This window comes from Dreissena polymorpha, chromosome 4, assembly GCF_020536995.1.
Source record: "Dreissena polymorpha isolate Duluth1 chromosome 4, UMN_Dpol_1.0, whole genome shotgun sequence".
Classification (NCBI taxonomy): domain Eukaryota; kingdom Metazoa; phylum Mollusca; class Bivalvia; order Myida; family Dreissenidae; genus Dreissena; species Dreissena polymorpha.
Window position 1 is genome coordinate 17,269,520 of NC_068358.1, and position 27,853 is coordinate 17,297,372.

At 35.8% G+C, this 27,853-nt stretch overlaps 1 protein-coding gene across 2 annotated transcripts; it reads right to left on the reverse strand.

Annotated features, from left to right (window-relative positions):
- LOC127875991 (major facilitator superfamily domain-containing protein 6-like) lies at positions 1-27,853 on the reverse strand. Of its 2 annotated transcripts, none has more exons than XM_052420802.1 (5): positions 27,830-27,853; positions 27,432-27,566; positions 9,695-11,194; positions 6,256-6,453; positions 1-873 (listed from the first exon to the last, which is right to left on the reverse strand). In XM_052420802.1, exons 2-5 carry the CDS (start codon positions 27,517-27,519, stop codon positions 776-778), a joined length of 1,884 nt encoding a protein of 627 aa, XP_052276762.1. In that variant the 5' UTR covers positions 27,520-27,566; positions 27,830-27,853; the 3' UTR covers positions 1-775. The 2 variants fall into 2 exon arrangements, with proteins under 2 accessions (XP_052276762.1, XP_052276763.1); XM_052420803.1 differs by lacking the exon at positions 27,830-27,853 and adding an exon at positions 27,720-27,829.

The window sequence follows — 27,853 nt, forward strand, 5'->3', positions numbered from 1 at the left end:
TTGTTACAGCCTGTGTCATTTGAATTGGGAAAATTAGCGCGATGAACTGTGAAATTGGGAAAAATAGCGCGATAAATCATGAAATTGGGAAAAATTAAGCATTATAAATATGATTATAAGTAACAGAATTAATATTGTTTTTAAGTGCATGTTCAGGGGTTTTTCTAGCCATTTAAGGAAAAGGAGTCTGGTCAAATAGGGATTTTTTTTATTTTACTTGATAAAAGTGGCAGATTTGGGAATTATTTATAGACAAAAAAGACTAAATTAACCTTATATATTTTTTAGGATGTTTAAAAAATAAAGATGAGATCTAGAGTTAAGAAATCATAATTAAGTCATAAGAGACTTCTATCTTAAAAAAAAAAATTTTTTTTTTTTTTAGTATGGCTTTTTTTGGGAAATTTTGGTCAGATTTTTGGGAAAAAACGTGGAATTTTGCGATTGGGAAGCAGCCGAAAATTGGCGGTAAGTTTGAGCAAAAGAAATCACTGATTCTAACTGTCATTTTCCAAAATGTTTGTGTTAAATTCATGGAATGACCGATCCACAATTTTAACACAAACATATCGTAAAATGACCAATACAAATTCCTCTTCTTTTTTATATATTAATCAAAATTAATGTCCCACAAAAACAATGATTTTACAGTATTTTTCACTTTTGTTCCCCAGAGCTGCTCATGTCTGTCTGTTACACATGGTTCCCAGAGCTGCTGCATGCTCATGTCTTCTGTCTGTTACACATGGTTCCCAGAGCTGCTCATGTCTGTCTGTTACATGTGGTTCCCAGAGCTGCTCATGTCCTTTAGTTCCACACCACTCTGGTTGGCTGGCGAGAGCAGCTTGTCTTCTGGCTGAGCTCCATCCTCGTCTGGAAACAACAACAAGTAAACCTCACTCTAGGAAAACAGGGTTCAATGCATGTGTCTTATGTGTATCCCAGATTAGCCTTTGCAGTATGCACAGGGTAATCTGGGACAAGACTTTCCGCCTAAACTGAATTATTGCTAAGAAGAGAATTTGTTTAAACAAAAAAATAATACTAACATGGAAATTGTTGTTCTTGAGTACAATTCAGTATAAAGGTTGGTTTCCCAAGAGCAAGGCTAAAGTATTGTAGTACTTGCATGTACCCATAAAGCACCTTCTGAAGACCTAAAGATTCTTTAAAATGAGAGCATGGCCTTGCGGGTGCAGACCGCTCATCTATTTTCTTTTTAAAGGTGAAGGGACTCTCAATTTCAATCACAAAGGAGGGAGGGGTGGAGTGAAGAGGGGTGTATAGTGTGGGGTGTGGACATTTATTACATTATTTTCCAAAAATGCGGAAAAAAAAATGCAAAAAAAAATTTTTTTGGGGTGGGGGGGTGGGGGGGGGGGTGGGGGAGAGGGGATTCTTGGGTGCGATGATTGGACGGTATTTCAAAAAATAAAATAATAAAAATAAATATTTGTGTTTTTTAACCGTTTCAAAAAAAAATTTGGGGGGGGGGAGGTTGGGGGGGGTGGGGTGGGGTGGGTGGGGGGTGGGGTATAGTGTGAGGGTGTGGTGGTCATTTGTGAGATGACCTTAAAAAAAATAAAATCTGGGGGGGGGGGGGTGGGGGTGGGGGATTCGGGGGGGGGGGGGGGGGGGGGGCACGGGGATGGTTTGGGTGGAGTCTATTGTGGTATGTCGGGTAAGAGTAGTTTTGTCAAAGTGTCAATCAAATCTAATCATAAATAAAGAAGTTATGGCAACTTGCCAGGTACAGTAACCTCATGATAGCATGAAAGTATTTGAAGTTTGAAAGCAATAGCCTTGATACTTAAGAAGTAAAGTGGATCGAAACACAAAATTTAACCATATATTCAAAGTTACTAAGTCAAAAAAGGGCCATAATTCCGTAAAAAATAACAACCAGAGTTATGCAACTTGTCCTTTTACTGTACCCTTATGATAGTTTGCGAGTGTTCCAAGTATGAAAGCAATATCTATGATACTTTATGGGTAAAGTGGACCAAAACACAAAACTTAACCAAATTTTCAATTTTCTAAGTATAAAAGGCCCATAATTCCGTCCAAATGCCAGTCAGAGTTACATAACTTTGCCTGCACAGTCCACTTATGATAGTTAATAAGTGTTGCAAGTATGAAAGCAATGGCTTTGATACGGTAGGAATAAAGTGGACCTTAACACAAAACTTAACCAAATTTTCAATTTTCTGAGTATTAAAAGGGCACATAATTCTGTCAAAATGCCAGTCAGAGTTACATAACTTTTCCGGCACAGTCATCTTATGATAGTTAGTAAGTGTTGCAAGTATGAAAGCAATAGCTTTGATACTTAAGGAATAAAATGGACCTAAACACAAAACTTAACCAAAATTTTCAATTTTCTTAAGTATAACAAGATGCGTTTGTGAAACACAATGTCCCCCTATATGACGTTTGACCTTGAAGGATGACCTTGACCTTGACCCTTCACCACTCAAAATGTGCAGCTCCATGAGATACACATGCATTTCAAATATAAAATTGCTAGCTTCAATATTGCAGAAGTGACATTACATGAGCAATTTCGACCCATATATTTGACCTTGAAGGATGACCTTGACCTTTCACCACTCAAAATGTGCAGCTCCATGAGATACACATGCATGCCAAATATCAAGTTGCTATCTTCAATATTGCAAAAGTATTCATAAAATAAGCGATTTGGGCCACATATATTTGACCTCTGACCTTGAAGGATGACCTTGACCTTTCACCACTCAAATTGTGCAGCTCCATGAGATACACATTCATGCCAAATATCAAGTTGCTATCTTCAATATTTCAAAAGTATTCATAAAATAAGCCATTTGCGCAACATATATTTGACCTCTGACCTTGAAGGATGACCTTGACCTTTCACCACTCAAAATGTGCAGCTCCATGAGATACACATGCATGCCAAATATCAAGTTGCTATCTTCAATATTGCAAAAGTATTCATAAAATGAGCGATTTTGGCCACATATATTTGAGCTCTGATATTGAAGGATGCCCTTGACCTTGACCTTTCACCACTCAAAATGTGCAGCTCTGTGAGATACACATGCATGCCAAATATCAAGTTGCTATATTCAATATAGCAAAAGTTATTGCAAAATGTTAAAGTTGGCGCAAACAGACCAACAGACCAACCAACAGACAGGGCAAAAACAATATGTCCCCCACTACTATAGTGGGGGACATAAAAAGGGCACATAATTCTGTCAAAATGCATGCCAGAGTTATCTAACTTTGCCTGCCCAGTCCCATCATGATAGTTAGTAAGTGTACCAAGTTTGAATGCTATAGATTGATACTTTCTGAGAAAAGTGGACCTAAACGCAAAACTTAACCGGACGCCAACGCTGACGCTGACGCCGAGGTGATGACAATAGCTCATAATTTTTTTTCAAAAAATAGATGAGCTAAAAAGATTAATTTTGAACCAGGCTTTCTCAGATTGTCTGTATAATAAAACACATTTTCTTGGTTCCTCATTTTAGCTAGATTTGTTGAACTGCAAATTTTGATGAATAGAGTATTTTTAAATTCATTTCATTGTCATTCATAAACTTTTTAAATTGAGACAAATACTTTTGGCAATTTGTGAGTAAAAAACATCAGTAAGGCCCTTTCTTAAATGGCCACGAGGATGTCCTTATAAACAAGTGTCCTTATTGAGTGGCCATATTTCTGAGGAATATGACATCACAAGGGCAGTGCATTACTAAGTTTGTATCATGTAAACATTTTTCTTCAATACAGATTATGTAAATTTGTGTTAGGCAATTAACTTAAGTCTTTTAAATCAAACCAAAAAATATGTTCATAATATATTTATCATGTCTCAGGGTAAATTGAGGTTTTGCAAATTAATGCTCTAAAAAAAACAACTGAATTGTTTATGAAATAATTTCTATGGTTTTCTTCTCTTACATCTGATTTAATCAAACCAGATACTCAATATTACTGGCTTAAAGGGGCCTTTTCACGTTTGGTAAATGACAAAATTAACAAGAGCACCGCCTTGCGGGTGCAGACCGCTCATCTATTTTCTTTTTAAAGGTGAAGGGACTCTCATTTTCAATCACAAAGGAGGGAGGAGTGGAGTGAAGAGGGGTGGGGGGGGGGGGGGGGGAGGGGTTTGGGTGCGATGGTTGGACGGTATTTCAAACATAACCGTTTTAAAAAAAAATGGGGGGGGGGTTATAGTGTGAGGGTGTGGTGATAATTTGTGAGATGATCTTAAAAAGAAAAAAAAAAATCAAAAAAAAAATTGGGGGGTGGGGTGGGGTGGGGTGGGGGGGGTGGGGTGGGGGTATAGTGTGAGGGTGTGGTGGTCATTTGTGAGATGATCTTAAAAAAAAAAAAAAAAAAAATAGGGGGGGGGAGGGGGGAGGGGGGGGGGGGGGGGGAGGGCACGGGGGATGGTTTGGGTGAAGTCTATTGTGGTATGTCAGGTAAGAGTAGTTTCATCAAAGTATCAATCAAATCTAATCATAAATAAAGAAGTTATGGCAATTTTAGCAAAATTTAATAATTTGACCTTGAGAGTCAAGGTCATTCAAAGGTCAAAGTAAAATTCAAGTTGCCAGGTACAGTAACCTCATGATAGCATGTAAGTATTTGAAGTTTGAAAGCAATAGCCTTGATACTTCGAGTGGATCGAAACACAAAAATTAACCATATATTAAAAGTTACTAAGTCAAAAAAGGGCCATAATTCCGTAACAATGACAACCAGAGTTATGCAACTTGTCCTTTTACTGTACCCTTATGATAGTTTGTGAGTGTTCCAAGTATGAAAGCAATATCTATGATACTTTAGGGGTAAAGTGGACCAAAACATAAATCTTAACCAAATTTTCAATTTTCTAAGTATAAAGGGCCCATAATTCCGTCCAAATGCCAGTCAGAGTTACATAACTTTGCCTGCACCGTCCCCTTATGATAGTTCATAAATCTTGCAAGTATGAAAGCAATAGCTTTGATACTGTAGGAATAAAGTGGACCTAAACACAAAACTTAATCAAATTTTCAATTTTCTAAGTATAAAAAGGGCACATAATTCTGTCAAAATGCCAGTCAGAGTTACATTACTTTGCCTGCACAGTCCCCTTATGATAGTTAGTAAGTGTTGCAAGTATGAAAGCAATAGCTTTGATGCTTAAGGAATAAAATGGACCTAAACACAAAACTTAACCAAAATTGTCAATTTTCTAAGTATAAAAAGGGCACATAATTCTGTCAAATTGCATGCCAGAGTTATCTAACTTTGCCTGCCCAGTCCCCTCATGATAGTAAGTAAGTGTACCAAGTTTGAATGCAATAGCATTGATACTTACTGAGAAAAGTGGAACTAAACGCAAAACTTAACCAAAATTTTCAATTTTTTAAGTATAAAAAGGGCACATAATTCTGTCAAAATGCACGCCAGAGTTATCTAACTTTGCCTGCCCAGTCCCCTCATGATAGTAAGTAAGTGTACCAAGTTTGAATGCAATAGCATTGATACTTTCTGAGAAAAGTGGACCTAAACGCAAAACTTAACCGGACGCCGACGCCAACGCCAACGCCGACACCGACGCCAAGGTGATGACAATAGCTCATAATTTTTTTTCAAAAAATAGATGAGCTAAAAATTAAAAAATTGTTTCAGATTCACAAATTTTTGTTGTAGTTATGATATTTGTGACAGTGAGGAAACAGTGATACAAAACATTTACCATGCTCTAAAATATCCATTATATGCATCTTTTGACGATTAAAAAACCTGAAAATTATAAAGCATTGCAATGCCAAACGATTGAATAATTTGAAAAGTTCTGTTGTCGTCATTATATTTTGTGATACTACAAGGATTGTCTATATAAAGTATAAAATTAATCACTCTTTGTATGAGCATCTATGGCCGAGTGGTCTAAGTGATAAACTTTTACTCCAGGGTTCAGTGGTTCAAGCCCAGTTGTGGGTTACTTTTTTCTTTCTTTAATTTATTCTTGTTTTTTACTAAAGCATTTTAGATCAAATGTTTACATTTATAAATATACAGCATTTGATAACAAACTTCAATACATGCCAAAATCTGTGGAAAGGCCCCTTTAAGTACATTTACTTATTACTGTTTATCCAGCTAAGCCAGGAAAAGTGTGAATAAGTTAACTGAATACCATGATATGAACGAAATACTGTTGAAAATGGTGAACAGTATTATCAAGATAGTTGTTATTGTCAATACCTTTGTTTGCTTCGTATGTTACTGTCATGTCGACTTCCTTAGATGCCTGCTTCTTTCGGAAAAAGAAGAAATGGACGATGCCGTATAACGCCAACACCCCCAGTGCGAAAAACCCATACAACCTGAATGTCCACCTGGGCCCGATACCATGCACACTGTCATACATTGTTCCAGTGACTAGACTTCCAATACCCTTCCCTGAAACAATCACAGGAAATCATGGAAACAATTACAGGAATGTAACTATGCATGTGAACATACTGTTATAAGGAAAGTGTCTACCCAAATAGTAAACAAATTTCAAATACATCATTTCCCTCTACTTATGAAATTTAAAAAAATCCATCATTATACAAAAACAAGCCATCAGCTCATACGGGGCACAATATTCCACTTTTGTCTCAAAACTCCACTTATGTGGAAAAAAAGAGAGTGTATTCTTGATCAGACCTTTAAGATAGAGACAGGTGTAACATGCAACACATCGCCTTATGATGGCTGACCTTTGTGCCAGGTTATTTCAAAATCCATCAATAACTGGCACATTTACAGAAATGACAAACAATTGCTTGGTACATTTTTTTTTGTCTAATGTGACTTTCTGTCTTAAGTATGACCTTGACCTTAAAGGTAGGGCGACGGATGTTACACACAACACGTCCTCCTATGAAGGTTGCCATATGATTCGAAATCCAACAATAAATGGTAGAGTTAAAGGAAAGACAAGAGTTTTTATGGTCAAGTTTGAACTTTAAAGTTTGGCCTTGACCTTTGCAGTAGGGAGATTGATGTTACAGGTAACAGGTTATCTTATGGTGGTTGACATTTGTTACTTTAAAACACTTTAATTCCAAATTTTGAAGAATTTTTTTTGTGAGCCAAAACAACAACACTTATTTTCCAATTTACTGGTAAGACAAAATGATGAGATTTTTCCCAACCCAAGGGACACAGCCCCAGTCTCAAAATTGTAAAAACAAGAGATGTGTTCGTCAGATACACAATGCCCCCTTCTGCGTCGCTTTATCATGTGGCAGGTATAGAAATCATCTCCCTTTAAAGCTTATTACTTCCCTTGGATTTTGGGGGGGGGGGTCTGTAGACAGTCAAAATGACCAAGTCAGACATCACTGACAACCAAGGCCTGTGGTTTATCAAAGAGATCATAGCCAGAGGTATGTAATGAACCTTACCATTCACAAATTAGTACAGATGAAAAAAAAGAAGATAATTATATCATTTAAAAAAAAAAATTTGACAAATCATTATTAGTTATAAATAGTCAAAATAAAAAATCTGTACAGTAACTGTGAAAAGAAGTTAAATTCTTGGTAAGGAAATATATAATATGAGATTTATAATTAAATAAATTACTTCCCTTGAAAATAATTGTCTCTCCCAAATCTCTATTTTTAGTAGCAAATAATTAAAAGCCACTCTCTATTTTTAGTAGCAAATAATCAAAAGCCACTACCGTGACTGTAGATTCACCACTCAATGTGCAGCTCCATGAGATACACATGCATGCCAAATATCAAGTTGCTATGTTCAATATTGAATAATTATCTCCCTTTAAGGCTTTTTACTTCCCTTTGATTTGTATTTTTGACCTTAGACCTTGAAGGATTATCTTGACCTTGTCCTTTTACCACGATTTGTTTGTGAGAAACACAATTGTTCAACTGCTATATGCCACCCTACTGGGGGCATAAAAAACATTGTTGAAGCCACAGTATTCACAATTCAGGCAGGATAAAAGGCAATCATAAAAGCTCATGATGACATTGATGAGCGTTGCGCAAGTTTTGGTCAGATGAAATACAAAAAAGGGTTGTTACACTTAACTTTTAACAAACCTTATATAATGTTTTACCAGTTAGAGTTTTGTTTAATAAAATAAATACAAGCATTGCTGCAAACATCACCTTACACATAGCTATGATATGCAACCTTTGACAAATAAATAATACGACTGATGAGGTTTTTACTTCTGTTTATATTCTGAAATGTGCAGGACAACTGGTTAAGAGGCATTGATTCATTTTGAAATCTACATCAATGAGTCCCTGGGACTCGCATATTTTGAAACAATGGGTCCAAACTGAAAACAATGGGTCCCAGATTGTGTCTTTGTAAAGTCGTTACAAATAATCTACTTAACATGATACACCTAAGCCAGGGGCTCTTTTATGCAATTTTACAGCTTAATACAGAAATAGGTTTATAGCAAGTAAAATCTTGATTTGTTTTACTTTTAATAACAAACAGTGAAACAAATAACATCTAAAACAGAGAACTTTGAACATCTTTAACAATTTGGACTGACTAGAGTTTTAATAAATTGGATGACTAGTGTTTATAATTTTTTGGTCAAAATTATCCCTTTCAAACAGTGTGACAAAAGACAGTTTCTCTTTTGGTCAAAAGGTTTACAATTTCAATACAGATTTAGTGTAACAAAACTCATACTCATGATACTGTATTTAATGTGTATAGCCTTCTCGCCTTGTTTTTTCTCCAAACAGGGAGAGCTTTTTCCGCAAATTCATTCCGCCGGAATTTCCTGGCAAAATTGCACAACTTCACTCTCATGAGTTAAATTGTCTTGTTTCCCTACAGTTTACCTGTTCCTGAATTCGGTCAAGACCTTATTCTGTACAGAAAAACCCCTCTCACACCCTGCAGTATTATCAGAAGATGACTGTGTTGTTATATGTACTTACATTCTACGTAACATAGGACGGAGTACTGCACCATCTGTATCACTATTTATGCATGTACCATATAAAAATAAGATGCTTTTTATTTCAGAACTTACAATTTTAATTGTCACTTTAGAAAAAACAACACTGCTGAATTAATCCAGAAAAGTATAATAACATCGCTTTACTTTATAATTAATAACTGTCTGCGCTCACAACAGACGAACGCAAACTGTGTTTTGCGCCGTTTTTTCTTCACATTTAAACCACATGGTTTACATCGAGGCTGCGTTATCAATAAATATCTACACAGCGACTGATTAAATTGTTGAGGATCAATTTTGAAAACCTTTTTCGGTGGCATTTTCTTTGTTTACCATCCGGGACAGACAATTAAATGTCCAACAAACTTTTAATAAAACGCCGTAACTGATTGGATAATTGATATATTTCAACCAATCAAAATATGCGCACTACATTCCGAATGCAGTAATGTGACTTCCATTCTACTTTTCAAAACGGTGTTGACATGTGTTTTGCTAATATCCATGAATCGAACTCGGTATCATGTACAACTTTGACGATGTTGAAAATCAGTGTTTTTGAACAATGCGTCCCGATGACGCACATTTTAGAGAATGATGCATCCCCAGAAAAAAACGTAGCAAAATGAATCACTGAGAGGTTTTGCAAACTAAATGTATGAAACTTAACAAATAATTTAGAATAATACTTACCAATACCCCAGTACACTGCCGCTAGTACACCTTGCATGGTAGCAGAAAGTCCTTCAGGTGAAATGGAGTTTGCATAACCAGTGGCCGAGGCATACATTAGTGCAAACGTAAAACAATGAGTCATCTCTACAGGCAAAACAAACCATGGATTAGAAAGAAACGAATAGCAGAAAAATCTTACAGCATATGCTGGACATGCTAAAAGTACACAAGGGATATTTCCAAACTTTTTAATGAAAGCTCCAGCAAAGTGGAACATGATCATTTCTGGAATGCAACTGAAGACGACACAAAGTCCAAGGAGTTTTTGTGGACCTCCCAGCTCTTGTAAAAACCAGAATAAATAAGCCTCAATAACCACATTCATCATTCCAAAACTCATCATCACCAGAAGGAAAGCTAATATTTTGAAGGTCAACAAGGGCTTCAAATTTTTTAATAGCCGAGCACTTTGAACATTTTTTGGATTCAGAAAGTAGGTGACAAAAGCTGATATAGTGGTAAGACCCATAAAAATGTAGAAGGATACTGAATAATTGATGGTTTTATGTGATTGGCTTATAGCGTCCATGATAAATGTGGAGGTAACAGCAAAAGCTGTAAAACCAATGGTCCCCCATAGCCTCTGTCTACCCCAGAGTTCTGGTTTGGGTCCCAGCATGTCGAAGGCAACAGCATCAATGAGGGTAAACACTGGCGACATGACGATATTGGCAAAAAAAAATATTATGAAAAATATCCAGAATGTATTGCTCAGCTTTGATGTTTCTGTAACATATGGACATGCCTGGAAATCTGTCAAGTTGGCAAAGGTGATCTCACAGTCAAGTGATACTTCAGAATCACACAGCATCTGCCAGTACTCTGTCCCATTGAAAGTCATATGCCTTAAATCATAGTCTACACAAACTTGGTCTAAATCAGTGGAGTTGCTACCAACAATTTTATTGTTTAAGATGTCCTGCAATTTGGACTCAAACCGCACTCCCTTTGCAGTATCTATTGGTGTATTATCACAATTGCCTGACACAAGACTACCGGTGGTTTGAGTGAAACACGCCTTGGAGCTGGGACTTGGATTTATCTTGCTACGAATACAGTTGAATTCACACTGAAGGTTTGACTTATTGTACACGCCGTTTTCCAATAAAGTTCCAATGCTTTTTGGACATGTAGACCCATTTTTTGCACAGTCATTCACAAATGAATCTAATGGACTGCATTGCACTTTAGTCCTTGCTAAAGGCATCTGTGTCGATTGGAATTCACCAGGTGATTTGGCAGGGGTGAGAAGGAGACAACAATATGAAATTCCGGTCAGCAAAGAGCATACTGCTATCATCAGCTTGTGTATCATCATCTTGTCAGCCAATATTCCCCCGAGTGGGCGCACAAGGAGAGTAATTAAAGGCATGACGCCATAGATGATACCTGTCTCTGTGGATGACAGTCCCAAGTGTCGCATAAATACTGAGATGAATGGAAGTAGGTCTCCAACAGCTGGAAAAAAAAAAGAAATTTTGATCAACATGACAGGAAACCAGCAATCACCTAGTTCTTGAAATGTTCAGGGGTAAGGTAATATTTTTAAGGGTCAAAATACTGTATTACTGAGTTATTTTTATATATTTCACATGTCACATCTTAGTCCATGGAGCGTATATTGACAGGAGTTGATTCAAGTATTTGACACTTACTTAGTAAATTCAATTCTATGCAAAAACTTATCATCCGATTTTATTAGTTTATATGTTATCTTGTTGCTTATTAATTTCTCTTTAAAAAACCCCCAAACTTTTAGTATATTTCTGTTGTTATAAATGGATTTATAGCGCGTTAAACACAAAAAACAACATTCTATGTTTTACCACTGCGCGTTTAACCGTGTCGTAACTTAGTCATGTGGCAGGTAGTTATCGATTAGCGTACATCGAAGCGCCGAGGTTATACATTTTGATGTTCCCACTCACGTCTTTCTTTAAATTATACTTTCATTTCTCAGCCGATTTTGACAAATTATATATCATAAGAAAGCCTACATTACATAGTTTTCAGATATATAATATATATGAAGTTTTTCTTCTGATTTGGGCAGCGCAGCGAGTTGTAACTTTAATTTTTGCAAATATCATACCGTTTTAGAATCTAGATTTACGGTTAACATGTTCGTACTTTATACTGATTTGTAGCGTTTATATTTGGAGTTCAGTTTTAAAAGCTATATCTTGCTTAAGAAAATAGAATTCTATATACGAAAAAAAAGGGTTTAAAAATGAAGGTAAATAGGGAATGACAGGTTTTTTTTACCTAATATAACAGACGCCAAATATCGGCGTCTTCCCCCACCGAACTAGACTGGTTTTTTCCCCTGTCCTGAGCAAAAAATTCCCCATAAAAAAACTTTTTTTTTTAATAGAAAGATGTGTCTCATGATTATAATATCTCAATTCTATTTCAATATAATCTTGTCGAAGGTCCCATCCCCCACAACCCAAAAAACCCCCTGACATCCGAGTCGTTAAGCGCATGCTATGTAACGTAATGGATAAAGGGAAGTCACTCTAAATGTCATCAGTGTTTGTCAACGTTTATTTATGATTTTTACAGACTTCTTTATTTCAATTGCGAAAAATGTCATCTAGATTTGATTGGGAATGGGGCGTATTTTTTTTGCTATGGGAATGCCTTCATTTTCCGGAGGCGCAGACATTGTTGAAAAAACCCTGAAATCAGAGTAGACGAGTTATAGACATTGATTAAAACAGTTTTAATTTTTTCCCCAAATATGTCTCTTTCGCATTCTATTTTCCCCTTTCACCCAGCGTCCAGCGTCTTCCCCTTTTTCAAAAAAAAAACCCTGAATGAATTCGTACAAAAGTAGCACGCGATCCTAAGGCTCCAAACGTTTGGAGTTTTAGAATCTAGGTTGACATGTTTGTACTTTATACCGAATTGTAGCGTTTATATTTGGAGTTCAGTTTTAAAACTTACATCTTGCTAAAGAGAATAGAATTATGTATACGATAGAAAAAACAAGAGATGTGTTTGTCAGAAACACAATGCCCAGTATTGCGCCGCTTTGAAGCCATAAAGTTGACCTTGAACGATGACCTTGACCTTAAGCCACTCAAAATGTGCAGCTCCATGAGATACACATGCATGCCAAATATCAAGTTGCTATCTTCAATATTCAAAAAGTTATGACCAAACTTTAACGAAGGTTAAAGTTTTAGGAACGAAAAATACAATATTTGACCTTTGACCTTGAAGGATGACCTTGAACTTGACTTTTCACCACTCAAAATGTGCAGCTCCATGAGATACACATGCATGCCAAATATGAAGTTGCTATCTTCAATATTGCAAAAGTTATAAAAGTTTAACCAAGGTTAAAGTTTTGTGACACACACATTCAATGACTGACTGACACAATGACAGACAGACAGACAGACAGGCCAAAAACAATATACCCCCGATTCTTTCGATCCGGGGGCATAAAAAACCTTTCAAAATGAAAGTAAGTAAGGAATGAAGATGGAAGAAAGTAGTGCGCGGTCTTAACGCACCGAACTGATGCTACGGTCTTGGCGCTTATGCTTTTGTTTAGATACCAGCCATTTAATTTCCTTTGACATGATAATTTATGATTTTTTATGGAATAAATCAAAATATTTTGTTCTAGAAACATATAAATTAAGCTTATTATTATTGAAGCTTAATAAATTAACGATTACAGCTCTTGTTAATAACACATTTTATGATGAGACAGGGTATAGCGGACCCTCTTGATATTTTTCGGCTTTGCAAACTTCAAATAAAATGGGTGTCAAAACATTCATCGTTTGTTATTATGTATAATTATATGAAAGGTTATTTACCTTAAATTATCAATTAATTATAATTATTTATTTAAAGATTCTTGAAAATCCCGGCCGAAAAATATCAAGAGGGTCCGCTATATACGCTGTCGCGTCATAAAATAAACACCCTTTCTATGTTATACACAAGAGCTGAAATCGTTAATTTTTTAAGCTTCATTAATAATTAGCTTTATTGATATGTTTCATGAACAAAATGTTTCAATATATTCCATAAAAAATATAATAATCATGATTCATGATATATAATTTGTCAAAATCGGCTGAGAAGCAAAAGTATAATTAAATGAAAGACGTGAGTGGGTACAGAGTCAGTCTGCAAAACTCACTTTTTTGTCTTCATAGCCAATGTGGCTATGAAATTTCAAAAATGTCATAGCCAGAGGAAATTTTTCATAGCCAGAAAAAAAAATGAACTAACAAACAATGACATAACTAGAAATGGAGCGGCAGAGGCCGACGCGTATCCCCACGCCGAATGTTTGAACTAGGTGTGCCCCAGGGTTGGTAATGGGGCCATGCATAGCTGAGATTGACCGTATTGTCATAAGAGAAGTTCATCATCAACTAGAAGTGAATTGGTGTAGAAATGAAGAAGTTATTGTAAAAGGCAATTTTGGGTGGGTGTGACATATGTGGGCAGGGCGCCCCAGGGTTGGTAATTGTGCCATGCATAGTTGAGATTGACCGTATTGTCATAAGAGAAGTTCAGTATCAATTTGAAGTGAATTGGTGTAGAAATGAAGAAATTATAGTAAAAGGCAATTTTGGGCGGGTGTGGTCTATGTGGGCGGGGGCCCCAGGGTTGGTAATGAGGCCATGCATAGTTGAGATTGACCGTATTGTCATAAGAGAGGTTCAGTATCAATTTGAAGTGAATCGGTGTAGAAATGAAAAAATTATAGTAAATGGAATTTTTTGGTGGGTGTGGCCTATGTGGGCGGGCGCCCCAGGGTTGGGATTGGGGCCATGCATAGTTGAGATTGACCCTAATGTCATAACAAAAGTTCAGTATCAATTTGAAGTGAATCGGTGTAGAAATGAAGAAATTATAGTAAAGGCAATTTTGGGTGGGTGTGGTCTATGTGGGCGGGGCCCCAGGGTTGGTTATGGGGCCATGCATAGTTGAGATTGACCCTAATGTCATAAGAGAAGTTCAGTATCAATTTGAAGTGAATCCGTGTAGAAATGAAAAAATTATAGTAAATGGAATTTTTTGGTGGGTGTGGCCTATGTGGGCGGGCGCCCCAGGGTTGGGATTGGGGCCATGCATAGTTGAGATTGACCCTAATGTCATAACAAAAGTTCAGTATCAATTTGAAGTGAATCCGTGTAGAAATGAAAAAATTATAGTAAATGGAAATTTTTGGTGGGTGTGGCCTATGTGGGTGGGGCGCCCCAGGGTTGGGAATGGGGCCATGCATGGTTGAGATTGACCGTATTGTCATAAGAGAGGTCCAGTATCAATTTGAAGTGAATCGGTGTAGAAATAAAGAAGTAAATGTAAAATAACCTAAAAAAATGAGTGATAATTTCTGACGCGGCCCCACCCCAACCGCTATAACTTTTGACCCAGGGGTCAGATCAAAATTCCAAATAGTGCAGGGTCGCACATATGCTCATAGCTACCATGTGTGTAAGTTTCAAGGTTCTAGTGCTTTTAGTGTAGGAGGAGATAGTGGCCAGGACGGACGGACAGACAGACAGACAGACAGACGGACGGACGGACGGCGGAGATAACCACAATATCCCCACCTTTTTTTCAAAAAGCGTGGGGATAATCATGAAAGGACGAACACAGTCTTTATATATAGATTGCATTTGGGGGGTAACCTTAAGTTTGTAAACTAATCAGTATTCCAGGTTTCAAACTTTTATTACGTCGTAGCTTTCAGTTTCAGTTTAAAAATTATTGGCTTTAGCAGTACAATAAAAGTGTAATTCTCGGCAGCAAGTAGTTACCAGTAAAAATACAAAACTGGTGCTCACAGGTATCGATCTTAATCATATGAATGATTTTTTTTGTATGCATTTACTTACATAATACACTAAGAGGGATATAAAATAAAGTCGTCTACGTATGGATACATTGGTACTATGCACAGGCGAGTTATTTTATGTGTTATTATTTTTTAAGAGTTTTGAAACACGAAACATGTTAACAGTATAACACCCTCCTAGAGTAAATCGTATTCATATTTTCTGTTGGGAATGTGTTGCGCGTGTTAACTTTTTGTGCGTAATTACATGTCCACAACGACGTCATTTCATCGCTTAGGTAAACTACTGCATATGTATATACACTACGTGCGTTATCATTGGTTACTATCGATGTTGATGTACTGCTTAACTCGGCCTTCAAGGCGGTGTACTAATTGCGCTTCCAGAACAGAACTATCAAAACTGTCGGCAAAATGACACTCGCTTTCATCTTTTGATCTAAGCCTTAATTGTTTAGATAAATGCCCATGTATGCTAGTTGACTTGATAATAAACCGATATAATTTAAAAGCGTCATCGGCGACTTTATGACATGTGTAAATATTGAAGTGTCACACTGTTACGGTTATTTAATAATTTCAAAACTATTGATAACACACATTCAACTGTTTTACTTAATTTAAAAACAAAAATTCGCACTATTATTTCATTTATCGGCGTAGAATTCAAGTTCAGTTTACCAAAAGTATAACGATGTTTTTAATTACCAAAAGTATATCGATATTTTGAATACGCGTGTTGAACTTAATACTCTCTATAACAGCTTAGGAAGATCACTAATGATAGAAAACTAAGGGAAGTAACCAAGCGGTGTCGCTATAAGAATTGACACCTGAAATGCGTTAATTGACAGTGATTTTTTTGCTAAAAATTACCGCCGATTTTTGGCTGCTCCAAAATCGCAAAAATCAATGTTTTTTCCCAAAAAGCGGACCAAAATTTCCCAAAAAAAGCCCAATTTCCAAAAAAAAAATATATATATATATATTTTTTTTTAAGAAAGAAGTCTCTTATGACTTATGATTTCTGAATTCTAGATCTCAACTTTTTATTTAAACATCCTGCAAAATATATAACTTTAATTTAGTCCTTTCTGTCGACAAATAATTCCAAAAATTGCCACTTTTATCAATTTAAACAATCCTAATTTGACCAGACTCCTTTTCCCAAAATGGCTAGAAAAACCCATGAACATGCACTTAAAACAATTTTAATTCTGTTACGTACAGTACACTCCACGGGTTTTCCCCAAAAACACGCTCACTCCGCGTTTTTTTACCTGCTAGCGAGTGTTTATGTGGAGTTTGAAAGCGAGGTAAAACATGGCGTTCCGCTGAGTTCGCTAATACCCACGGCGTGTATTACTTTAGCCTAGTCGGTAAATGCAGACAATTTCCGTTCTTATCAGCGACCGCCGCGCAACACAGCATAAGCAGTGTGCTACTGGGCATGCCAAAAAATAAAAACATTGTTATTAAAAATTGTTTAAATACTGTATAAAAATTAAGAAAATTGTATAGAAAATTAATACGTATAAAAATTATGTTTTTTTTAATTCACAGGTACGTCTACAATATGAATGAATATACGACATGTCAAGCGTTTTGACCAATTAATATTTAAATCATAACACATATAACACAAGGATAAATGTTCCGTAAGATCTCCAAATGAGAATAATAATAAGTAATCCGAAACACACTACGATTTTTAATGTTAACACGACGTTTACAAATGCTTCAAATAAACAGTCATCATGTATATTTCCCGACAAAAGCACGTGAAAATTATGCTGCAATGTACAAGGTCAAGGTATACTCCTGCAAAGCGTGCGTGTATTGATTTTTTGATACAAACTTTGTTGCGCAGAGAATACTTAATTCTGTTGATTTCGGTTAAAAGTTTCTGTGATATTTTTTAACAAAATTATATCGGGAATAAGTTGAATCGGCGTGTTCAATTTGAAATTGTTTTGGAAGAAATATCAACTGTTGATATTTCTTCCAAAACAATTTCAAATTGAACACGCCGAATCTTTATCATTAGGGTATTTTAGTAGAGTAATTATTTTAACAGTAGTTGTACTGTTAACTGATTAAAGAAGAAATCTGGGCATAACTGGATTAAGTGTTTGACGTTATGAAAACACGCAAAGCTTGTCTACTGACCTATTGTGTAGACTGCTGTCTGCGGTGTTTTGACAAAAGGGATTAACATGTGTGAAAGTCACTCTGCCGATGTGGTCCATAATTACTGGTAAACATTGTTTTGAATGTCGAAGCAATTAGAATACAACTGTGAATATTTAATGCAACTATCAACTCAATAGTTACCGCCTTCTTTTAGCAATCAATGGAATAACCTACCTACAAAGAGAAAATAAATGCATTAATGAGCAGTTAATCGACTTTGTTCCGACAATTAAAACCATACCTTATGCATTCGTTGAACGTGTTTACTTGGGTAAGTTATGCCTTCAGACAAGAAGCGGATTTCCTTTGATAACGTCAAACTGTCAATTCACACAGATTTGCGAGACTTTTAGGGTCCTTGGTCATTTGTATACATGTTAAGTATAGAAAAAACACCTCCTTACATGAAAACCTTGGATTAAATTATCAAAATGAAAACAATGTTGCAAACTGTGATTATATTAATTGGTTAGTATCAGTTTAAAGACGACATTTTGTTTGTCATAAATCAATGGGTTTTCTATACAACTACTTCTACAACCACGTGGGGATCGATCTATCTTGGTTGTTGTTTTTTTAATAGTATATTATTTATATAAATAAATATATATATATATACTTGTAATAAATGTAATTTTATTTGAAAATCAGGAAGTCAAACAAAGTTCAATTGATCGTTATCTCGTAAAACACGGAGTTTCCCCGTGTTGCCAATGCCGAGGGCCGCCGCGTCGGCTTATCAATTTTGCCGATCGTTCAAGACGGCGTCCAAAATCCTGCAAACGCCGCGTATCGCGCAATTTTCTTAATCTCCCTCTGCGTTACCTCAGCAGCTTATGGCGGGAAATTGGGGAAAACGCGTGGAGTGTACTGTATAATCATATTTTTAATGCTAAATTTTTTCCAATTTCATGGTTTATCACGCTATTTTTCCCAATTCCATGGTTTATAGCGCTAATTTTCCCAATTTAAATGGCACAGACTGTAACAAATAAAAGCAAAAAAAATCACTGATTGATTATTCGTTTGTTTATTTTCTCTGATTTTTTTTCATCGCAATTCAGGCGATCTATATTCAATTTTTCTATCGCCAGAGCCGAGATTTCATCGCATTGGCTATCGGGCGATAGGGATATTTTGCAGACTTAGTGGGTACATCAAAATGTATAACCTGGGCCCTTGCCTTCGATGTACGCTAATTGATAGCTACCTGTCATGTGACTAAGTTATGACAAGATATTTGCCGATACGGTCCAGTTTCATATCCGTCTCATCTAAAGTCCGTGGTCAATACACACCAATTTAACACAATTTGTATTATACGGGCGAAAGCCCGCAAAAGCTGGCGTTGACCGTTCATACATATGGAAATTTAGACGTAACATTACATAAGAATACCACATAGGGATGCGTCTCAAAAAAAATTTGCCACGCGACATATGTTTTCGTGATGCTATTAATGACCTTGAACAAATCAAAAACACTTTGACATATGCTCAATCACATGTAAATACATACCTCAGGAAAAATTATATCAATGACATCATTATTGTGTAGCGAATGGCACTAAATATTCTCGCATTATTTGTTTTTTTTCGCAACTGTTCCAGAATTAAGTCATTTCTCAATTATCTCCCCTGAATACTCTTCTTCAGTGGGTATAAGCCGAAGACTGGTTCACTACATATAGTGACAGTCTTTACCAAACACAATTTACGTGACCATAACCTGTCTAAAATATATTGCTGAATCTCAGATTTCTGTCCAATTTATTTGATTTGATCTTTTCGATATCTTATTGTTATTATTATCCTGACAAATCACAAACGCTTGTTAAAAAATTATTTGTTTTAAACATTATGTTTGGCATCTCTATTCTTCCAGTATTCTCGCTGTTTTACTATATCGACACCCTACTGTTTATTTGTCAGAATTCATGACGCATTTTCCATTCGCACTCAGAAAGAAGTTTTACGTGTGATCATGAGTAATATTCTGGTAAGTTGTTGTGTTATCCATCAGAAACACATTTATTCACAAAATTTAAAGATATTCCGATCTAACTTTTTAGTCTTTAATCTTTAACGTTTTTTCACCTCTTCTGCTCAAACTTTACCGATATCCCGAAAAGGTTACATATCACTATAATAAGTTTAGGCTTAAAACCACAAAATCCTATACCGTTGGATTTTCGTACCACAATCTTCCAGATTCAAAATCAACAAAAAAACAAGACATTTATAAACTGTCTGCATTATTGATCAAATTTTAAGATATTTGTTGTTATTCCGTTTTTAGAAGCTGTTCTGCCAAGGCAAGAGCTGGGCATCACACAAGCCATTCTATCCAGCAAAACTGACAGTTTTGGTTTACAGAAATCAACAAAGAAGGGATTCCTGAACTATCAAAATTTCCAAGCTATACACACAGTAATTATCTGTGGTGATCTTTATTGGTTCTGTTTGTTTACTTGGATGGAACATGTGAGAACTTTGATAGAACTTTGAAAAGTCTATATCTGTCTATCTATAAACAAGAGGGCCATGTCAGATGGCCCTGTATCGCTCCACTGTTTTTTATGCGAAAAAAACCCGCAATGCGCATGGGTTGAAATGTACTCAAGCATGTGACTTTCTCTGTCTATCCCTCTTCCCATTGGGCGCTTAAAGTTGGAAGGGTGAGCATTTTTATATATGGAAAAAGTTACTACCGTGTTAACTTAACAGACTAAAAAGCCCGGGAATTGTTCCTTTGAAGCACAGTCCCATTGCTTTTAACGTAGGTACATTTATCTCTCCAAAAGATATTGTCGTTCTTTCTATTTCACATATTTTTAGATGCTGAAGATCAAATATACGCATTTGATTTGAAACAGATTCACAAGACCCGTAGGAATCAAAATGCCTTAACCCTTTACCAAATGACACATTTTGGACTTTCCCAATTTGAAAAAGGTTGCAGACGACAATTAAATTGTAATGGAATATTAAGGAAATAATCAGGTAGGGTAGAAATAATTGTGATAAAAGGAGAAATTGCTCATCTTGAGCAATTTCTCATTTTATCATAATTTTTTATAAAGTCGTCAGCTATAAACCCGTAAAATCCTGTTGGTGTTTGGTAAAGGGTAAATAATCTCTGGTTCCTTCTTAGAGCCTTTCACACATTTATAACAAATACAATAGTAGCATCTTTCTTTGTAAAGAATCATCTCAAACAAGGACTGTTTGTAAAACATGCATGCCCACCCATATGGGCTGTCAGTTGTAGTGGCAGCCATTGAGTGAATACATTTTTTGGCACTGTGACCTTGACCTTTGAACTAGTGACCTGAAAATCAATAGGGGTCCATCTGTGAGTCATGATTAATGTACCTATGAAGTTTCATGATCCTAGGCGTAAGCTTTCTTTAGTTATCATCCGGAAACCATTTTTTTGTGTGAAGTCACCGTGACCTTGACCTTTGACCTAGTGACCTGAAAGTCAATAGGGGTCATCTGCGAGTCATGATAAATGTACCTTTGAAGTTTCATGATCCTAGGCGTAAGTGTTCTTGAGTTATAATCCGGAAACCATTTTTCTAAGTTGAGTCACCGTGACCTTTGACCTAGTGACCTGAAAATCAATAGGGGTAATCTGCGAGTCATGATCCATGTACCTATGAAGTTTCATGATCCTAGGAATAAGCGTTCTTGAGTTATCATCCAGAAAACATTTTACTATTTCAGGTCACAGTGACCTTGACCTTTCACCTGAGAATCAATAGAGGTCATCTGCGAATCATGATCAATGCAACTATGAAGTTTCATGATCCTAGGCATAAAACGTTCTTGAGTTATCATCCGGAAACCATTTTACTATTTCCTGTCACCGTGACCTTGACCTTTAACCTAGTGACCTGAAAATCAATAGGGTTCATCTGCGAGTCATGATCAATGTACCTATCAAGTTTCATGATCATAGGCATAAGCGTTCTTGAGTTATCATCCGGAAAACATTTTACTATTTCGGGTCACCGTGACCTTGACCTTTGACCTAGTGACTTCAAAATCAGCAGGGGTCATCTGCGAGTCATGATCAATGTACCTTTGAAGTGTCATGATCCTAGGCCTAAGCGTTCTTAAGTTATCATCTAGAAACCATCTGGTGGACGGACATAGGGATGACGGACGGACCGACATGTGCAAAACAATAAACACCCTCTTCGAAGAAGAGGGGCATACATATAATTAACAACCCACACATCCCTTAGACCAACAGGCCTGAGAATATTATGATAATCTAAAGATAATTTCTTTTATTTATAAATGTATTTAATTAAGTAATACATATGACTTCTAAGATCAATTCATAACTTATATTAAGAAAATTATAAAATGATCAGAAATTTATATAGATCGTTGAGCAATTGACAATCATATCTCCACAATTCATTTTTTACAGATTTTTAAAGTTTTCACAAAATAGGCCTTATATAAGCAAATGTTCAATTTTTTGTCCCCCGGGGCAGGGTCAAATGTGACCCCAGGGACATAATTTGAACAAACTTGGTAGAAGACTGTAAGATGTCACTACATAGCAAATTTGGTAGCCCTAGGCCCAATGGTTATGGTTATGGTTAAAAAGATTTTTAAAGTTTGCACAAAGTAGGCCCTATATAAGCAAATTTTCTATTTTTTAACCCCCCCGGGGCAGGGTCAAATTTGACCCCAGAGGCATTATTTGAACAAACTTGGTAGAGGACTATAAGATGTCACTACATAGAAAATTTGGTAGCCCAAAGCCCAATGGTTATGGACAAGAAGATTTTTAAAGTTTGCACAAAATAGGCCTTATAAAAGCAAATTTTCAATATTTTAACCCCCCGGGGCAGGTTCAAATTTGACCCCAGGGGCATAGTTTGAACAAACTTGGTAGAAAACTATAAGATGTCACTACATAGCAAATTTGATAGCCCTAAGCCCAATGGTTATGGACAAGAAGATTTTTAAAGTTTGCACAAAATAGGCTTTATATAGCAAATTTTCAATTTTTTAAACCCCCGGGGCAGGGTCAAATTTGACCCCAGGGGCATAATTTGAACAAACTTGGTAGAGGACTATAAGATGTCACTACATACCAAATTTGGTAGCCCTAAGTCATACGGTTATGGACAAGAAGATTTATAAAGTGTGCACAAAATAGGTCTTATATAAGCAAATTTTCAATTTTTTGACGGCCCGGGGCAGGGTCAAATTTGACCCCAGGGGCATAATTTGAACAAACTTGGTAGAGGACTATAAAATGTCACTACATACCAAGTTTGGTAGCCCTAGGCCTAATGGTTCTTGACAAGAAGATTTATAAAGTTTGCACAAAATAGGCCTTATATAAGCAAATTTTCAATTTTTTGACCCCCAGGGGCAAAGTCAAATTTGACCCCAGGGGCATCATTTGAACAAATTTGAAAGAGGTTCACCACAGGAACATTCCTGAGAAATTTCATCAGAATTGGACCAGTAGTTTAGGATAAGAAGATGTTTTAAGAAAAAGTTAACGCACGCACGCACGCACGCACTCACGCACGCACACACGACGGACACAGGACCATGACATAAGCCCCGCTGGCCTTTGGCCAGTGGAGCTAACAAAAATCAGCTATGGTATAATAAGATCAGATGTGCAAACAATGTCAAAGGGTTGTTAAATTAACAATTTGAAGGCAATTATGCTGAAAAAATATGAAAGTTCCCATGCAAATTTAGTCTGTTTATCGACAAGTGTCCGCAAATAAATGTCAAACTAGTAATACAAAACTTACCACAAGTATGTAAAAGCAAAAAGTATCTGTTGTGATCATTTTAAGTAATCTAGTGTAATTCTAAACAGTAGCAACTAGCTTGTTTAGTAAATGCATAATGCAATTAATATGATTACCTTTCTATTGTGTAATTAATAAATTGGTTGTTACTTGTTAATCAATGATAAATGTTTTATGGCTAGTACAAAACCAGCATTGTTAATTTTGTAAAAGGTAATAACATAACACCACTTTGTAATTTCATATACGTAAATATTCTTGTACTGTAGGTTGATGACAGTGTTTTAGTATTACTTATTTTGTAACTATTTATGTGCAAATAAATGATGTTAAGTGTTTTGTATCTCCACACAATACCACATACTTTTTTATATATGTACTGCATGTGTTATGTATTATTTGAATGTTTAAATAAAAAAAGTATGGATGATGTAACATGATGCATTCTAATATTTGCATTCAAATTGTAACTATAGAGCTAAGTGTATGCAGTTTAGACTGTGATTTAAGAATTGCTACAAAATGGCTAGTTTTTTAGTGGCGACAAAATTTAAACTATTCAACAATAGTTTGAGAAAGAAAATTAGAAACCTGCAAGATACCTGTATTTATTTAATATTTTAATTGCGAAACAAGTATGTTGTTATGCTGTTACACATAATTATACATTGATAATAAATAAGAAGACAATTAGCTGTGTTAACGTTTCCCAACAGTAGAAATCATTATATGGCTTTCAATACGTAGTGTGTGTTATTTGACAGTCTAAAACTTATTGGATAAAAAAAAATCCTGTCAAATTTGTCAATCAAAATTGATTTGACACATCACATGATTTTGATTATGTTATATCAGTATACTGTATGCTAAATGCAACTGTTTTAGCAAGCTGTCAAGTTGAATTGAGACATTTGATGAAACAAGCTGTTTCCTGGGTAGGACCAGTACTTTGTGTCTATATGACGTACCATGACGTCATAAGTCTACAAGACCTACTAGATAGAACGAGAAATGTACTTCGACGTACAATTTTCACCAACCCTTGAGTGTTAGCCAATCAGAAGACACTTCAAAACTGTTGCTTTTAGAGATATTTGACATTGAACATTAGTATTATTATTATTTAATTATACCAAATTATGCGACTATCGACCGCTTACTCATAGATATTGTGTATATTTATTAAACATTATTATTATTAGTGCTGCAACAATATACTGGTATATCGGTATATATTGCCATACGCAATTGGCATATTGTATTGCGATACGATTTTCATCCTCCCGGTACGAAAATTTTACAAAAATCCATTCACATTTCGTCCAGAAAAGCCATCCGAAATAATGATAACAAGGTAAACAAAACAAAGCAGTGTAAATAATTTTTTTCGTAAAAATAGCATTCTGAAAAGTATATTATACGGAGTAGTGTTGTTACATCGGAGCATTCGTTCGATGCTTTTGAACAGATTATCGTTGAATTAATTGCGCACAGCTGTAAATGTTTCGTTCGATTCTGATTTGAGCATTATTAAATTTGTAATCCAAATTTCGGAAATACGCTTCAAAATTTTAATGCTTATGCGACAATAAAAAATTATAGCATCAAATAAAGTGATTTATCCTTTGTCTCGATAAAAAGCACGCGAAAATTATACTGACATGTAGAACGTTGCATGGAAAGTATGGGTGTATTTTGTGTTGTATAAAAACGGGAACATCACGTCAGATGAATTAAGCGTGTTCAGTGGAAAAAAAACGCCCCGGTTGGACGTTATTTCATCACATCTTTAAATAGTAACAAATGCAAAAATGTATTTGATACTTAAGAAAAGTTGCGAATGTTTGTGTTTCTTGTTATTCTTGAGCACATTTACCGGTATAGTAAATATTTACCAAAATTTGCTTTAAAACTGGAATATACGGGATTATCAGGTAATTGGCAAGTTATAATTTTGGTACAAGTTAGCAATATATTGCGATATAATTTGGTATAAATAATAATAATAATCATACATGCCATACGTCCCGATCTCGGCGGGACAGTCCCGCTTTTGGGCCCTTTGTCCCGCCGTCCCGCCATGAGACGATTTGTCCCGACATTCGTAAAAAACGATGTAAGGTCTATAGGTTCCCAATAAAATTCGCTATTCAAGCTCTGTTTCGCTAACACTTACCACCGCTAATCCCTTTATTGCCCCCAATTAACAATCCGATTCTACTTATCGTGTGTACCAGTGTTGTTTATGACACCTTATCAGCGATTTATCGGCTAATTATTGATTTCATCAGGCATTCACACCATGGTGGTCTTCAAGATAGTGGTCGCTTATTGCTATCGATAGTTGTTTCATAATGAAATTAATGTTGAAAATGTGTTTATTTTTGTATTTGTTTGAAACGGTTTACAAAACAATTGTTTTGTAAAATTAACTCTACGTCATTAATGAGTCTTTTACATTCAATGTTTAGTTCCAATATAGCGGGATAATCCGAATGTGCAATATACCAAAATCGCCAACAAACAGTCCAATAAGTGATACCCATCCTGTCTTGTGTAATTGGGTGTAATTGTAATTAAAAAAAACGAGGTGCTATGCATGACAGTTTGACCCTACTCCAATTAAGCTAAAAACAACGAGGTGCTATGCATGACAGTTTGACCCTACTCCAATTAAGCCGCGACAATTCACAAGTAACAAACTGCACATGGATACATGCTTAAAAAAACATCGCAACAAACAGTAGAAGTGGTACCCATCTTGTCTTGTGTTATCGTAATAAAAACAACGTGTTGTTATTCATGACAGTTTGACACTACCCCAATACAGCGCCTGACAATTCACAATTCTGTTTAATCTGTGTATATAAGAAGAAAACAAAATATGATTATTAACATTAGAGAACATTCCCGCAACTCTCTTCACTTGCGTTTGCAGCGCTGTCAATCCCGCATTCAAACGCCGATCCAGAACGCTGTTTCAGCGCAATAAAAAAAAAATCCAGAAAGAAGAAAGAGAAAATCAGGGCCATAAAACGATTGAGGCGTTGTTGCGAGTTAAAATGAACACAAAGACGGTTTGCTTCCACCAAAACCCTACCTCGGAAATGTGTACGGCCGCGCATTCCGTGTGTAACTGATGTAACTGTTCGGTAGATAGTGTACTGTAACCCGTACTTTCAGTCAACTGGATAGCCTCCCCTGCGTTAATGTTTGCCATTGAAATTAATATAATGAGTATTGTTGTCGTAATGTTCTACATTTTGTACTCTTAAAAAGATGAATATTATCTTCGTTGTTTACTATTGTCTTATTTAATAAAGCTGTTATTGTTATGTTTTAGATTTCATGCTTCATATCAGATGTTTTACGTCTTGAATAAAAGTATCAAGGGTTTTTGTTAGTACTATACTGACTATAGTAAAGGTGGAAAAATAGATCGTTTTAGGTGTCCTGCTTTTTGGTCAAATGTCCCGACAATTTTTTATGGAATGTCCCGCTTTGGACCTAAAAAATTATGGCATGTATGATAATAATAATTAGTGCTGCAACAATACGCCAAAACCCGTATTGCAATATATTGTCAGTTCAAAAACTGGTATTGCAATATATCGCAATATATTTATCATGGTTATCAAAAAAACTTAAAAAGCTTTTGCCTGTAAATTTGGTTGCACCTATAATCATATTATCAAATATAATTTAGATTTTGCTTTCCAGATACATTTGAATCAAAATGATGCAAGCCAGATAATTAGCAAGGGTGAAGTGTAACTATTGCAAAATGGTTGCATCGAAAAGTTTGACTCTGCTTCTATTGATATCGCAGGTACTGTCAAAGTGAACAGCACTGTAAGGGCACTTACCTGCAAAAAAGAAGAAATAGATGCCCTTGACAGGTAACAGAGGCCTGTCAATAGCATACCAATGTCGAGGTTGATTATTGGTTGACATTTTTCTTAGAGACGAGCCTCACATCCGTTAAGAAGTCAAACCGATGCCTTCATTTTATATGAAACAAAAAAATATATATATTTAAACGCTTTTCAAAACACCTGATGTAACCTTATCCGAAATATAAGTTTTATCCGAAATTCATATTTTATAACCAATAAAAGATAATACATAGTTTAGTAAGCGAAACAATAACTAACTACACGCCAGATTTCAGAGCGAGGAAGTCGACATTCTTAATTTATCGATTCAAAAGAAAGTTATCCATAGCAAAGCTTTACGGAAACGTGTTACACAATGTCATGCTTACCCACGCTGAAGTTACTGTCTAGGT